Source organism: Callionymus lyra, chromosome 10 (genome assembly GCF_982586985.1).
Source record: "Callionymus lyra chromosome 10, fCalLyr1.hap1.1, whole genome shotgun sequence".
Lineage (NCBI taxonomy): Eukaryota > Metazoa > Chordata > Actinopteri > Syngnathiformes > Callionymidae > Callionymus > Callionymus lyra.
In genome coordinates this window covers 5,044,156-5,060,934 of record NC_141827.1, presented here as the reverse complement: position 1 = coordinate 5,060,934, position 16,779 = coordinate 5,044,156, and the positions used below count along the sequence as shown (strand labels likewise).

General features: G+C 42.2%; 1 protein-coding gene across 3 annotated transcripts in view; it reads right to left on the bottom strand.

Annotated features, from left to right (window-relative positions):
• The window catches only part of LOC148069980 (plasma membrane calcium-transporting ATPase 1-like), a 93,115-nt gene continuing 76,336 nt past the window's right edge, over positions 1 to 16,779 (bottom strand). For 2 of the 3 annotated variants that reach the window (XM_087801308.1, XM_087801306.1), the window contains 9 exons: positions 15,640 to 15,727; positions 15,457 to 15,563; positions 13,906 to 14,097; positions 10,270 to 10,483; positions 9,586 to 9,797; positions 9,405 to 9,512; positions 8,655 to 8,837; positions 4,925 to 5,132; positions 717 to 811 (listed from right to left, as the gene is read on the bottom strand). In XM_087801308.1, coding sequence (XP_087657434.1) covers positions 807 to 811; positions 4,925 to 5,132; positions 8,655 to 8,837; positions 9,405 to 9,512; positions 9,586 to 9,797; positions 10,270 to 10,483; positions 13,906 to 14,097; positions 15,457 to 15,563; positions 15,640 to 15,727 — 1,317 coding nt within the window. In that variant the 3' untranslated portion in view covers positions 717 to 806. Of the gene's footprint in view, positions 812 to 4,924; positions 5,133 to 8,654; positions 8,838 to 9,404; positions 9,513 to 9,585; positions 9,798 to 10,269; positions 10,484 to 13,905; positions 14,098 to 15,456; positions 15,564 to 15,639; positions 15,728 to 16,779 lie in introns of all 3 variants that reach the window. The other variant, XM_087801307.1, reaches the window with a different exon arrangement.

Below are 16,779 nucleotides of genomic sequence, written 5' to 3'. Positions count from 1 at the left end.
TGAGGGAAGAACATTTCTTTTGACAGTTCCACCTTAAAGACTGTAGTGTCACACTCACAAGACATTCGCAGAGTTTTGAATCGACCAGTAATTAACATTCGTTAAGAGCTTCTTAAAAACACACGTTTAAAAAAAAAAAAAAGTTGAGCATTTTGCCTACAAATCTTGTTGATGTCAGGCTTGTTAGCAGAGGAGGAGCGCGGAAGCCTATGTACATGAGAATCGCTGCACTCTTAGTAAAGTTTTTTTTGTTACGCAAGAATGAAGCGAGTACAGAACACGACATGCTGCAGCCAAAACCTGCAAAGATTGAACCCAACGATTTGAAAATCTTTAAAAAAAAAGAAAAAAAAAGTAAAAAATATACATGAATGGACGAGGACAGGTCCTCCACACCGCCCTCTACTGGTTCATGTGTGGTGGTGACGACGAGGGACAAAACTTACAGGCAGAAAAGCGCCGCAGTCAGTGTGAGGGGGGGAGGAGGGGGAGGCGAGGGGGAGGCGAGGGGGGAGGGAGTGATGACTTCTTTCCTCGGTGCAACAGTTCAAGCTGGTGGGATGAAGGTGGCGTCGATGGCAGAGGAGGGAGGAGGAGCCGGTTAAAGCGCCGCCTCTCCACCTCCCTCTGCTCCGGAGGAGCCCGGAAGGAAGTCGGTCTCTTCTCCGATCTCCTCGAGGGGTTGGCGGGCCTCCTCCTCGGACAGGGGGACGAACTCAGGATGGGCCATGAAGCTGTGGATGGAGCTACGGGACTCTGGGCTCTCCAGCCCCGCGTACAGGGAGCTACGGAACGCGTTCACCACCTTAATCTGTGGAGGAGACGAGAGGAGAGTCAGTGGAAGTGAAGAGGGAGGAGATGGTGGCGGAGAAGGATGGAGGTGCAAAAAAAAACACAACCACGGACGGTGTCACAAGTGTGCAGGCAACACAAGACCACAGTCTACAGTCACGGGGCCACAAGGAGGTGCAAATGATAAATAAACACAACACAAAAATGCACTCGGATGGTGAAGTTCTTGGGAATATGAATGGAATGGTTTTTTTTCTTCAAATGCTGAGTACTTGACTCTGGTGTTGTGATAGTGTAGTAACAAGTATATATGTGTAGTATTGTCCAGTACTTTACTCTGGTGTTGTGATAGTGTAGTAACAAGGATATATGTGTAGTATTGTCCAGTACTTGACTCTGTTGTTGTGATAATGTAGTAACAAGTATATATGTGTAGTATTGTCCAGTACTTGACTCTGGTGTTGTGATAGAGTAGTAACAAGTATATATGTGTAGTATTGTCCAGTACTTGACTCTGGTGTTGTGATAGTTTAGTAACAAGTATATATGTGTAGTATTGTCCAGTACTTGACTCTGGTGTTGTGATAGAGTAGTAACAAGTATATATGTGTAGTATTGTCCAGTACTTGACTCTGGTGTTGTGATAGTGTAGTAACAAGGATATATGTGTAGTATTGTCCAGTACTTGACTCTGGTGTTGTGATAGTGTAGTAACAAGGATATATGTGTAGTATTGTCCAGTACTTGACTCTGGTGTTGTAGTATTTACAGACCACATGACTCTTGACGAAGTCGTAACTGCTTTCATTTGTTTTCAAACCAAAATATGAACAAACATCGGCTTTAAAAGCTGCTGGAGTCACTGTATCCTCTCGTCCTCAGTCATCGCCGGGATCTTGTGGGTTCATATTGTTCCGTTAACAGTGGATGACATAAGGACCACTGCCATCACAAAAATGAACACCGTGAATATTTGATATTTTCTCAATGCAAAATTGAATAATTTCCTTTTAAACTGAGCTTCTTATCTTAAGAGTGATCATTAGAACATTTATCTCCAGGATTTTTTGTTTTAGTTTAAATTTTGATTTTCTAACTATTGATTAACGATTACAAATACAGTTTTATTGAGTCCAGAGTTCTTCTGATTTCTGACTTTTACCACTGGAAGGGAACAGATTTAAGGTTGTTTAATGTGTGAAAACACACACACACACACACACACGCACACACACACGCACACACACTGCGGCTCCATCCTTCATGCTGCGACCCTCGATTTGATCGATGGCTTCTATTGACTTTGCTAATTAAATGTGTTCACGACGACCAGGCTGTTACTGAAGCATCATTTTCTCCAAACACTGTTTACGTCGAGTTCTGGTCGACAAACTTTGTTCTGCTGTTTGTCGGTGAAGCAGCTTTAAAATGAGCTTCACGCTCCTGCAATGTAACAAACATGGCCTCCGTTTAGAGGATCTGTTTCTTTACATTTTCAAATCATTAGGATGAAGGAGAGTTTTATTTTCATACATTTCAGAAAATAAAAATATATTTAAATTACGAATAATAAATTAAACAATTCCAAACTCCAAACTTTTTTTTTCTTTTAAGTAATCTTTACATTTTTAATACACTAAAAATAAAACAAATTCACTTTTTTATAGTTTATTTTTAAATAAATTTATAAAAAAAATAGGTTGAATTTGTAAGGGTTTATTTTGATGAATTAAAAAAATAATAATACATTTGTTGAAATAAATACAATACAAAAATAGATAAAATAAAGATAAAATAAATAAAAATACTTTAATTTGTTAACGGTTGAAAATAAAATGTAAACAAATACATTAAATAATTCTTAAAAAATGAAAATAAAGTGCTTGATTTGTAAAGACATTAAAAAAGAAAAAGGTTAAATTGTCTTTCAGGGTTAAAAATAAGAAATAGATAAAAACAAATAAATAATTGTTAAAAAAAAGGTAAGAAAAATAAAAGTGTAAAGACATTAAAAAAAAGAAATAGATATAAACAAATCAATTAAATAATTGTTAAAATAGATACAAAAAAAATAAAGAAGTTGAAAGACATTAAAATAATCACATGGTTACAGATGAGGGTAAGTTTAAAACAAAAGTATTATCTCGACAACTTTCCTAATCCATGGTCCGACTTATGTGAGCGTTTACTTTCCTGATCTGTTTATTGTCCTCTGGCTGCTCTCTTTCCTGATGCTCTGATTTACACGAAGCACCAGACGCTCGTCGTTAGAATGAATAACCTCGCGGTTCAAAGCTCTCCATTACGAACCACCGGAGAGTTGCTGCCGAGCGTCGCAGCTTTACTGCTCCCAACGTTACAAAGCTCTGGGCTGTTAAACCACGAGAGACTTGCTGAGCCTGACAGATTTAACCCTGCTCGGGATTAACCCATAAAAATTATCTTGGTGCCCGGCCTGTCGCCTCGCAGGGAAAATAGAAAACAAAAGAAATAGGGCAGAGCTTTTCTCGGCCTGTCGCCGATCATTTTCTCGTCAGCGGCCGACTGGTGATCTGTTGTCACGTCCTGGTTAATCACGCCGAGGGTTTAAATCTCCGCGAGCAGAAGCTGTAAGATGAGAGCGACGCGATGGAGAGAATAAAAATAAGATTAGGATGGAAGGAAGCAAACACAGGAAGGTGAAGAAGGAAGTGAGTTGAGACTCGGGGACGTCTGCAGGCGTTTCTTCTGGATATCTTGTCAACGTTTGAGGCTCAATTTCAAGCTGAGATCAATCTTTTGATTCAACGTCTAGAACGACAAACTTCCTGTTGACTGTTGATCACTTTGACCTTTCACTCTGTTAACTTGATATTAGCTTTATGTTGCTAACATGATAGTGTCTGTTGTTAACTTATTATTAGCTTTATGTTGCTAACATGATTGTATCTTTTGTTAACTTGATATTAGCTATGTTGCTAACATGATAGTGTCTGTTGTTAACTTATTATTAGCTTTATGTTGCTAACATGATTGTATCTTTTGTTAACTTGATATTAGCTATGTTGCTAACATGATAGTGTCTGTTGTTAACTTATTATTAGCTTTATGTTGCTGACATGATTGTATCTTTTGTTAACTTGATATTAGCTATGTTGCTAATATGATAGTATCTTTTGTTAACTTGATATTAGCTATGTTGCTAATATGATAGTATCTGTTGCTAACTTGATATTAGCTATATGTTGCCCACATATTATCTTTTGCCAGCTTGATATAAGCTATATGTTGCTAACATGATAGTATCTTTTGTTAACTTGATATTAGCTATGTTGCTAATATGATAGTATCTTTTGTTAACTTGATATTAGCTATGTTGCTAATATGATAGTATCTGTTGCTAACTTGATATTAGCTATATGTTGCCCACATATTATCTTTTGCCAGCTTGATATAAGCTATATGTTGCTAACATGATAGTATCTTTTGTTAACTTGATTTTAGCTATATGTTGCTAACATGGGCAACCCAACATTAGTAAGATAATAACGATCACAGAGATGCTCTACACCGAGTCTTCTACATACGTCAAAGCTACATTGAATTATGTTGCACGTCTACTAGAAGAAAGTTCTGCACCTTCATATAGAAGTAGATTCAAATATTGACCAGAAACAGCCCATGTTAGCTTGTAGTTGGTCGTAATGTTTTGGGTCCAACAGCACCAAACAAGTGCACGTTCCATTAGAAGTCTTCGCGGCTCCAGCCGTCTGGAGACTTCTACAGGAACGTCACCTGAACGCGTCTCAATACCACGACTGCAGGCGCTCGAGGTGATAATGAGCGCGACTCCGAGGTGTTGCTGGAACTAAGAAAGGAAGAGAAGCTCAGGTTGGTTTCGAGGGTGTGATGTTGGAAGTGGAACGTGTTCAAACGACAACTATCAACTAGAAACCTCAGCGGTCCATTAACCTTTCTTGACTTCAGGTCGTGGAAGCGACTTAACGAGTGTTCAGGTGCGTAGGTGAGATTCCCACAAGAGCGTGCAGACGACCACGAGCGACACAGAAGAGCCATGCAGCACGTCACACAGAATGAAACAGGGTCCGGCCGGGTGGGCGCGCTGTGGGCCGGACCCTGGTCACCCACTCACTGCCTGCGTTGGAGGAAGAAGCGGCAGTAGCAGCGGTGGGCGGAGCCCCGGCCGAGTTGGTGAGCGAGGCGGAGGAGCTAAGTCCCATGTGGGTGGGGCTAGAGAGAGTTTTGGCGGCATCATTGTGCTGGCTGACCACGGACGGCTGGCGGCGCAGGGCACCGGGCACCGGCGCCTGGCCTGTCTGGAAGGTATAGACCACATCCATCTGAAGGGAGGACACAGGTTAGAGAGCAGAGGCAGCAGTTAGAGCTGAAGGAAGATTGATAAGACACAGGAAAGATCAGAAGATTGTGGTTATGAGGAGGAGACCAGAGAGCAGGTGTGCAGAGAGACTTTGATCCTGAGATCTTTGTTTCAGACTCTTGTCTTTGATATTTCTCTTAAAGCTTCCGGTGTCACAACCAACCTAACCAGTCTTTAACTTTGAAACCTTAACCTAGTAAGTAAGTCCTGTGACCCTGACATTGAACTATTCAGCTACAGGATCATTCCCAATAACAGAAGAAACATTTTTTTTGGACTTTAGGTGCAAATTTCAAACTCAAGTCTGTCTATTAACAGGCGCCATGTTTGGGTCCTTAAACACCATAACATTATATTGAAGGACAGTACTGATGTCACTCTGTAATAGGACTCCATAGTATCATACGGTAGTATTACTCCGTAGTATTACTCCGTAGTATTACTCAGTAGTATCACCCGGTAGTATTACTCCGGAATATTACTTGGTAGTATCACCCGGTAGTATTACTCAGTAATATCACCCGGTAGTATTACTCCGGAATATTACTTGGTAGTATCACCTGGTAGTATTACTTCGTAGTATTACTCAGTAGTATCACCCGGCAGTATTACTCCATAATCCAATTTGATAATGGTCGTAATTGTAGTAATACTAGCAATAATAGTATAGTATAATATTCCCTGTATAATTTTTTTTTATTATAGAACCTGATGTTTCTCTACGATCAGGTTCTTCATCCTTTTATTGGTGTCACATAAAAAAGTGATAAATCTGCGAACATGACCCGTCAAAACATATATTCAGCCTTTTTTTTTTTTACAAAGTTCTAAAGTTAGCTGCACCGCGAGTGTCTGCGGAGTTGTCACGACAGAACACCAGATTATTTAAGCACATTCTGACCCATTTACTCCTTTGTTCTGAGCACCAGAGTCGAGGCAGAGGTTTCAGGAGGAAGAGAAAAGTTCCACAAAGAGAGAAACGGCTGTTATTTAGTCAGTGGAAGACGAAATCCTGCGCAAACTCCGGTAGAACGACAGGATGAAGGGAGGAGCGGAAGAATGAATAAAGAGCTTTTTGAAGGCATTTGGAGTGGGGAGGAGACGGGAGGACGACTGGAACTGTGTCACTCGGAATGACTGATAAAGTTTCTTGGGCGAGCTGCCGCTTGTAGCAATTATACCCGACAGTGTCTGACTGTTGAGGCGGTGAGCGGCACATCGCTGCCCACCAGGATTAGAGAGGAGGACAGCGAGAGAAGCTCGCACAGATAAGAACCTAATTAGCTTTCAGCATTTCCTCACTTCCCCCTCCATCCCCTCGTCCGCCCGTCCCGGGAGAAAGGACGCCGCGATACTACGGATGCAAACACGAGGAGGAAACACTCGGCTGCGTTTCCCCTCCTCGTCTGGCGGCTGAAACAAAGAGGCCCGGAAGATACGATTCAGGCTCGTCTCGCATCACTTCCTCCTTTCATGACGCGCCGCGGACAGGTGGGGCTGGTTATCATGAACCGGACTCACCTGGCGGACTTCCTGACCTCAGAAAACTTTGTGAAAGGGGCAGGAGAGGACAGGCCGCTCTTGAGGACCTCAAATACTGGAGGATTTCTTTCTACCCGTCTTAACACAGCGTTGTCTTGGTTCATGAGTTCACCATGTTAAGCTGGCTATGCTACATGCTAACTTTGTAACGCCAGCTAACACAAGGGTGTTAACATTCTTAAGTCATGAAGACACTTGACGAATAAGGAAGTGTTCAGGAAGGATGACTCGACGTCTACATCAACTCGGTCAACTCTTATGCTACTATTTACCATAAAATGTTAGGCTAACATATAAAACATATACAATCTTAAAGAACATCAACAGTTCTATGATTCTATATGTTGCTAATATTATAGTATCTGTTGCTAACTTGATATTAGCTTTATGTTACTAACATGATAGTATCTTTTCCTAATTTTTATGTTGCTAACCTGAAAGTATCTTTTGCTAACTTGATATTATGTTGACATTGATAAAATGATAGTATAAGTTGCTAACTCGATATTAGCTATGTTGCCAACATGAATGTGTCTGTTGTTAACACGATAGTATCTTTTGCTAACTTGATATAGGCTTTATGTTGCTAACATGATAGCATCTGTTGCTAACTTGATATAGCTATATGTTGCTAACATGATAGTTACCGTTGCCAACTTGATATAGCTAAATGTTGCTAACATCATAGTTACTGTTGCTAACTTGATATAGCTACATGTTGCTAACATGATAGTTACTGTTGCTAACTTGATATAATATATATATTGCTAACATGATATCATCTGTTGCTAACTTGATATAGCTATATGTTGCTAACATGATAGTTACCGTTGCCAACTTAATATAGCTATATGTTGCTAACATCATAGTTACTGTTGCTGACTTTATATAGCTATATGTTGCTAACATGATAGTGTCTGTTGCTAACTTGATATTAGCTATATGTTGCTAACATTTATAGTAACTGTTGCTAACTTTATATTAGCTATATGTTGCTAACATGATAGTAACTGTTAATAAAAGTAGATATTTTTCAGTCTATTCCTCATTAATCGTCTGACTTCCATGTCAACTTCTCGTCACTCTGAGAACACCATGTTGGATTATCTAAACTGAAGCTCCTTGTCATCCTTAAAACACCGCTTTTGCCAAAAAACTGGTGCAAAGTGTTGAAAGTGAATCATTCATTATGGGTGAATAGGATTAGTCCTGGTCTACATCCTCTTTTTGAGAGCATGACTTTGATCTTCCACTGATCTGCTTTGAATTTCTGTTTAATTACTGTTTTCTCTGTTCCACTTAGCCGTTGACTTGTATTGTAGCGACCAATCAGCCGTCACTAAACAGTAGAGGAATGTGTAGTGAGGCATCATGGGAGTTCATCTTTTTTTTGGCACCATTAATAAGGTAGAAACGTTATTAGTGTCTCCTACCCAAGTTCTGTCGTTGTGTTTACCTGCTGTTGAAAAAATCATGTTTGTAACAAATAGAATATACATTTAAATACACAGTACTGTGTACACATACAAAAAAAACCTGTGGATGATTAACCGCGTTATGGCGAGGAACTGTTATACGTAAAAAACACAAATATATACAGTGACGACAACACCTCGGCGGGTCTGGCCGGAGGAACAATCCTGTGAATGTTTCTGCTTAAACGTGTGAACGTGGGATCAAACGGCTACAGTCTGAGAGCGTTAGCATGAATGCTAATGAAGTCCGCTGGGACTGAGCGCGGCCTGTGGACAAGTTAGGATCTGTTCAGGTGTCGATGCATCTTGTTGTGGGAGGAAGACACACAAACACACACTTGACTGTGAGCTGAGTCACTCCAGCAACTAAAGTTCAGTGTTGAAACTGAAGTTCTGGATCATCTGAGCTGCAAAACCAGAGAAGCCTTTGACCTTAACTTTCTGGGGAAGTCAAGCGGGTTTTGTACCTGAGTCTGGATGCGGTTCAGACCTCTGAACCAGAGGATCTGGCCTCTCCTCAGTTCCATCTCGGCGTGGTCGATCTCATCCGCGTCCTCCGTCAGGTCCTCCTCCGGCATCTCCTCTTTTGTGATGCCATGACCCGCCTCCTTCAGGAACTTCAAGCGATGGGTTGGGACGGCCGAGATCAGCTGGAAGAAAAAGTCTCTTTATTTCCTAATCAAAACAGTTTAGAAGAGACTAAAATGAGTTTTTTTGGAACGTTTATTTCTAAGTGGCATTTCTTTCGCTCTTTTCTTCTGGACTAAAAAATAAATATACTAGACAATCTTTTGCCACCAGCTATGAAGAACCTTGTTCTACTTCTAATAAGAGTCGCAGACCTCAGATCAGTCACATCCTCCGTCACCGTCTCTGCCTGTGACCGCCACATGAACCCACCGGGAATCTAACCCTGCAACTTTCTTGGCAAACTGTTTGCTTTCCAAGTGTGTGTGTGTGTGTGTGTGTGCTGGTGTTAACAAGATCATGCCTCTGATGGCGTGTTTGTGCGTCTGAATCCACAGAAGGACCGACACGCTGGGTATGTTTTCCCCGCGGTACTCGTACTACCAGAAGTCGCGCTGCTTTCATGTGCTCTGCTCATTACCATGGCGATCGTCGTGATGGCAACGCTGCAGCGAGTGCGACAGGCAACAGTTTGTTGCTACAAAACCACAGGTTTTTTTTCCACGTCTTCGCGTGGGTTCTGGTCTCACCTGTCCCCACAGCAGCTCCCCCACGCCGATGAACACGCACCACAGCCACTGGTCGATGGTCAGAGCGGTGCAGGAGAACGGCTTCCCTCCGAACTGAACGATGACGATCTGGGGAGACGACGGGATCGTGAGGACGTTGCCGTCGTTCACCAGTGGACGACGGCAACGACGATGGAGTCACCTGCAGAGCGAAGGTTCCCAGCACGACGCTACAGAAGATGGGGTTCCTGTAGATGCCTTCAAACACGTTCCTCTCTCCGTGGATCTTCCTGGCGTTGATCTCGTTGAAGAGCTGCATCATGACGAACACGTTGAACACGATGGTGTAGTGCTCGGAGGGCGGCGAGTGCAGGGGAGTGTTGCGTCCGCTGTCGATGTCGAAGATGTTCTCTCCTGATGGACAGCAGAGCCGGGATAGAAAAGTTCATCAGCAACAGTTTACCAATACTATCATGTGTGCAACATACAGCTAATATCAAGTTAGCAACATATAGCTAATATCACGTTAGCAACATATAGCTAATATCACGTTAGCAACAGATAGCAAATATCACGTTAGCAACAGATAGCAAATATCACGTTAGCAACATATAGCTAATATCACGTTAGCAACAGATAGCAAATATCACGTTAGCAACAGATACTATCATGTAAACTCACAGATACTAACATGTAAACTAACAGATACTAACTATCATGTAAACTCACAGAGGCGAACTATCATATTTACTTACAGATACTAACTATCTTGTAAACTCACAGAGGCGAACTATCATATATACTAACAGATACTATCCATCACATATACAAACAGATAATGTTGGTGTGCGACTAGAGGGACTATCAAGAACACAGCTGGACTCACCGGCGAAGAGCAGAGTGAAGATGATGGTGAGCTGATACACGGCGTGTCCCAGGATGTTCTTCATCATGGTCCTGGAGATCAGGGGCTTGTTGCGACCGTAGGGTTTGCGAAGCAGCAGGGACTCGGTGGGAGGTTCGGTGGCCAGAGCGAGAGACGCCAGGGTGTCCATGATGAGGTTGACCCAGAGCATCTGGACGGCCTTCAGAGGGGAGTCCTGCAGGGGGAGCACGGAGACCATCAGATCAAGCCAGAGGAACATTTCAATGAAGACCGAGCCACTATTTAATCGTGAGTCCATGAACAACCACCGCTGGCTCGACACTGTTTACACGTCTTAATGATGGAACCAGACAAAGATGATCAGTGAAGCACAAACACAGCCATCGCGTGGACCCGCTGAGACCCGGTCCTATCTCGGGCCGGCGACGCCGACGCGTTGCCACGGTGACGGGCTGCATCTTAGCCTACTTTGTCTCCTCTGATCTGTGGACCGGTTAGTTATCCGTCCTGCCAGCTGTGAGCCTTTCAATTAACACACGGACCGAAGCCAGCGCTTCTGTATCGCGTCAGAAGTCCGGGTCTGATTAGACGCACATTTGTCTCCGACTCAAAAGTGAGACCATCGGCCTCGCCTCCTCTCAGCCTGTAAAACACACTGTGGATGTTTTTATGGATGTTCACAAAGTTCAGGAAACAGATGCTGGAGTTGAACTCATTGAGAGGATCCATGTTCTACTGGATTGGAAGTGGCAGCAGCGTCGTCAACAACAGGGACACGTTAGACCCTCACATCAACGTCCGCTAATCCATCAAGTGTTGACACTTGAAGCCGCAGATACTGAATCACCGTCATTTAAACTCTGTTCAAACCACTGGCATCCATTTCATCGACCGACTCATACGTGTTCAAAACAAAACATTTGCTAAAGGAATTTTCACAGGGAATAATAAAGTGACATCTAAGATCCCTTGTCAGAGAGCAAGAAACATGTGTTATGTGTAGAATATAACAAAAAACAAACATTTAACTACTCAAAACAATTATTTACCCCCTTAAAAATATGTGTTGTGCATTGATCTACATTTATCAACAGTAATTTAACGTAAATATTTAGTTTAGAAATGTGTTTCTTCCTTTTGTTTTTCATCATGAAAATCAGAATGTGACTGTGAATGAGATCTAATGGATCGAATGTTCAAAATAAACCCTACTAAGCATAATTCGACACAGATCAACACCGGGTGATGACGAGAGGATCTGTGGAGGTGAAGAACGAGGTGAAGAACGAGGTGAAGAACGAGGTGAAGAACGAGGTGAAGAACGAGGTGAAGAACGAGGTGAAGAACGAGGTGAAGAACGAGGTGAAGAACGAGGTGAAGAACGAGGTGAAGAACGAGGTGAAGAAGGAGGTGAAGAACGAGGTGAAGAACGAGGTGAAGAACGAGGTGAAGAACGAGGTGAAGAACGAGGTGAAGAACGAGGTGAAGAACGAGGTGAAGAACGAGGTGAAGAACGAGGTGAAGAAGGAGGTGAAGAAGGAGGTGAAGAACGAGGTGAAGAACGAGGTGAAGAACGAGGTGAAGAACGAGGTGAAGAACGAGGTGAAGAACGAGGTGAAGAACGAGGTGAAGAACGAGGTGAAGAACGAGGTGAAGAACGAGGTGAGCGAGAGACAAAAGACGGACGAGGTTGAAGTATTTGAGCTCAATCGTGCCGAGTAATGGACGGAGGTTCAGGGAGGCGAAGAAGAGAGTGCAGGCAGGATGGAAGGGGTGACGAAAAGGAAGCTTTATAGCAAAAGACAGGGACTAGTTCTAGTCTGCCAGGTATTTGTTACTGACTAGTAGCTGCGCAAAACGTTTTTAAAATGATGAGATAATAGTGACATCCTATCTTTTCATATACAAATTATTTAATTAAATGATTTAACATAAAAAGATAATTTAATGCTGAACAAAAAAACATTTAAAAAGTAGAAAGTTCCAATACTTTGTACAGAAACAACAAACTTGTAATGCTGTGTAATGTGGCCATATATGATCCATCATTAGAACATGTGGTTGAAGGTTCTACTGCACTCACTGACCAAAGTAGAAGAATGAAGTCAAACCAAAGAGCAGGTCAACACCATTAACCAGCACTTTCCACTCATAAAGTCACATGAGGCGTCAACCGCTCTGTCGTTAGCTTGATAGTATTGGTTGCTTACATGAAAGTACATATTGCTATGATGGTAGTATATGTTACTAACATGGTAGTATCAGTTGCTTAAATGAAAGTACATGTTGCTACGGTGACACAATCTCTTGCTAACATGGTAGTATCTGTTGCTAACATGAAAGTAGATGTTGCTACAATGAAAGTATCTGTTGCTAACATAGTAGTATTTGTTGCTACGATGACAGTAAGTCTTGCTTACACGGTAGTATCTCTTGCTAACATGGTAGTATCTTTGCTATCATGGTAGTATCTGTTGTTAACATGGTAGTATCTGTTACAAACATGGTAGTATCTGTTGCTAACATGAAAGTACATGTTGCTACGATGAAAGTATCTGTTGCTAACCTAGTAGTATCTGTTGCTACGATGACAGTAAGTCTTGCTTACACGGTAGTAACTCTTGCTAACATGGTAGTATCTTTGCTATCATGGTAGTATCTGTTACAAACATGGTAGTATCTGTTGCTAACATGAAAGTACATGTTGCTACGATGAAAGTATCTGTTGCTAACCTAGTAGTATCTGTTGCTACGATGACAGTAAGTCTTGCTTACACGGTAGTATCTCTTGCTAACATGTTAGTATCTTTGCTAACATGGTAGTATCTGTTGTTAACATGGTAATATCTGTTACAAACATGGTAGTATCTGTTGCTAACATGAAAGTACCTGTTGCTAACATAGTAGTATCTGTTGCTACGATGACAGTAAGTCTTGCTTACGCGGTAGTATCTCTTGCTAACATGGTAGTATCTTTGCTATCATGGTAGTATCTGTTACAAACATGGTAGTATCTGTTGCTAACATGAAAGTACATGTTGCTACGAGGAAAGTATCTGTTGCTTACATAGTAGTATCTGTTGCTACGATGACAGTAAGTCTTGCATACACGGTAGTATCTCTTGCTAACATGGTAGTATCTATTGCTAACATGGTAGTATCTGTTACTAACATGGTAGTATCTGTTGCTAACATGGTAGTGTCTGTTGCCAACATGGTAGTATCTGTTACTAATATGGTAGTATATGTTGCTAACATGGTAGTATCTGTTACTAACGTGGTAGTATCTGTTACTAACATGGTAGTAGCTGTTGCCAACATGATAGTATCTGTTACTAACATGATAGTATCTGTTACTAACATGGTAGTGTCTGTTGCCAACATGGTAGTATCTGTTACTAACATGGTTGTATATGTTGCTAACATGGTAGTATCTGTTACTAACATGGTAGTAGCTGTTGCCAACATGATAGTATCTATTGCTAACATGATAGTTCCTGAGGTCCAGCGGGTCTAAAGTAAAGTGTGGTAACCAGTATATGGTTCTTGTGTAGAATCATGTGATCGTGAAACTTCATACGTCTCAAATGAAACCGCGACGACTGCTCGGGTGTCCGGACCACCTGGTGGTCTCACCTGAGTGATGCAGGCCCCGGTGAAGGCCACGATGACGGCCACCACGTTGACGGTCAGCTGGAACTGCAGGAACTTGGAGATGCTGTCGTAGACGTTTCGGCCCCACATGACGGCCTTGACGATGCTGGTGAAGTTGTCGTCGGTCAGGATGATGTCGGAGGCTTCTTTGGCCACGTCAGTACCGGCGATGCCCTGTAGAGGGAGACGGGTTCAAGTCGACTTTGAAGCGACACACGTGTGTTTAAGAGGAAGTGGAGAGAAAGTGTGGATTCAGCAGCTGCTGAGGGCCTGAGATCCAGAGAGCAGAGCTGAGAACGACACTCAGGAGTCACATGATGAGTCTCTGAGCTCCAATCACCAGTCGCTCGGAGCTCTTTTAATCAGGTCTGATGGTTTTCAGCGACTCTAGACTCTCCTGCGACGCTGGTCTGAGGAGCAACTTCTTGACGAGACAACAGTGATCACACTTGAACTCTATCCATCTATACATCCACCTTTCTTTTCTATCTTCCTACGGTATCCATCCATCCACATTTCTCTCCATCTACCTTCAGTATCCATCAATCTTTACTTTCTTCATCTACCTACAATATCCATCCATCCATTTTCTCCCTCTCTCTCTCCACCGCAGTATATACCGTATCAATCCCTTCTTTCTTTCTCTCTCTCCACCTACAGTATCCATCCATCCATCTTTCCTTCTCCCTCTCCACCCACATTATCCAACCACCTTTCTTTCTCTCTATGCACCTACACCATCCATTTCTCTTTCTCTCCATCCACCAACGGTATTCATCCAACCCTTTTATTCTCTCTCTCCAAATACAGTATCCATTCATCCACCTTTCTTTCTCTTCATCTACCCACAATATCCATCAATTCATTTTCTATCTCTCTCCACCTGCAGTACATACCGTATCAATCCCTTCTTTCATCCATCCATCTTTCTTTCTCTCTCCTACAGTATCCATCTATCCATCTTTCTTTCTCCCTCTCCACCAACAGCATCCATCATCCATCCATCCATCTTTATTTCTCTCTCCACCCACAGTATCCATCCATCTTTGATTACATACTGTATCAATTCATTCTTTCATCCATACACCATCATCTTTACCAAAATACACATTCTCTCTATCAAAATACAATCTCCATCCATCCATCCATCCATCCATCCATCCATCCATCCAACTATACATCTATCCACCTACAGTATCAACTAACCCCAGGTTTATTCTCAGTATTACTAACAAAGATGCTGTTGTTATTTTCACAAACGTTGCAGCCATCAGTGTAAAGAAACTAAATATTGTCAACAACTTGTGAATCTGAACCTGAGTCCAAAAGTGTGTTGGTCTGTTTGTTGCTCATTATCAATGTGTTGGTGGAATAATTCAAACGCTGGCCGGCTGAAGCCCCGCGTGACTCATCTCAGCATCTGAGCTCATCGATTCCATTCCGCAGCTAAACGACAATCGAGGCTTTAACTGCCATGAAATTAACTGGCTTTTCTCTCATTGCGGTGGTGAAGCAGCAGCAGGCTGTGGTTACCATGGCGAATCCCACGTCGGCTTTCTTGAGGGCGGGCCCGTCGTTGGTGCCGTCTCCCGTCACCGCCACCACCTGTCGGGTCTCACCCACGGTGCTGTCGATGATTCCTGTCGGACGTCAATCAGAGATGAGCGAGAGAAACAACAACACCCTCACGACAGACGACTGTTGTTTATCGTTTACCTTTCACCAGAGTGTGTTTGTCGGTGGGCGAGGATCGGGCCAGCACACGCAGTTTGGGCCAAACTTTGTCCAGACGTTCTTGTTCCACCTACAAAAGGAACAGAGACGTCAGTGAGTCACATGGGGTTAACGATGGAGTGGGAGGTTGTAGGTTCTAATCCGACCGCTGCTCATTACAGGTGTTTATAAGCAAGAATCTAGCGATACGAGAGCAAAGACATGATATATTTGAGGATATATGTGTAGTATTGTCCAGTACTTGACTCTGGTGTTGTGATAGTGTAGTAACAAGTATACATGTGTAGTATTGTCCAGTACTTGACTCTGGTGTTGTGATAGTGTAGTAACAAGTATACATGTGTAGTATTGTCCAGTACTTGACTCTGGTGTTGTGATAGTGTAGTAACAAGTATACATGTGTAGTATTGTCCAGTACTTGACTCTGGTGTTGTGATAGTGTAGTAACAAGTATATATGTATAGTATTGTCCAGTACTTGACTCTGGTGTTGTGATAGTGTAGTAACAAGGACATATGTGTAGTATTGTCCAGTACTTGACTCTGGTGTTGTGATAGTGTAGTAACAAGGATATATCTGTAGTATTGTCCAGTACTTGACTCTGGTGTTGTGATAGTGTAGTAACAAGGATATATGTGTAGTATTGTCCAGTACTTGACTCTGGTGTTGTGATAGTGTAGTAACAAGTATATATGTGTAGTATTGTCCAGTACTTGACTCTGTTGTTGTGATAGTGTAGTAACAAGGATATATGTGTAGTATTGTCCAGTACTTGACTCTGGTGTTGTGATAGTGTAGTAACAAGTATATATGTGTAGTATTGTCCAGTACTTGACTCTGGTGTTGTAGTATTTACAGACCACATGACTCTTGACGAAGAGTTTGTTTTCAAACTAAAATATGTCCAAGCATCAGCTTTAAAGCGGCTGGAGTCACTGTATCCTCTCGTTCTCAGTCATCACAAGGATCTCACAGGATTTCATTGTTTGTTTAGCTCTGGAGGACATATTGGCTGCTGCCATCTAGTGGCTGAAAGTTGAAATTGCTAAACACAAATGAAGGAATGTTTTTTAAATTTCAACGGTCAATTATTTTCTTTCATTCTATTGAAAGATAAACCAT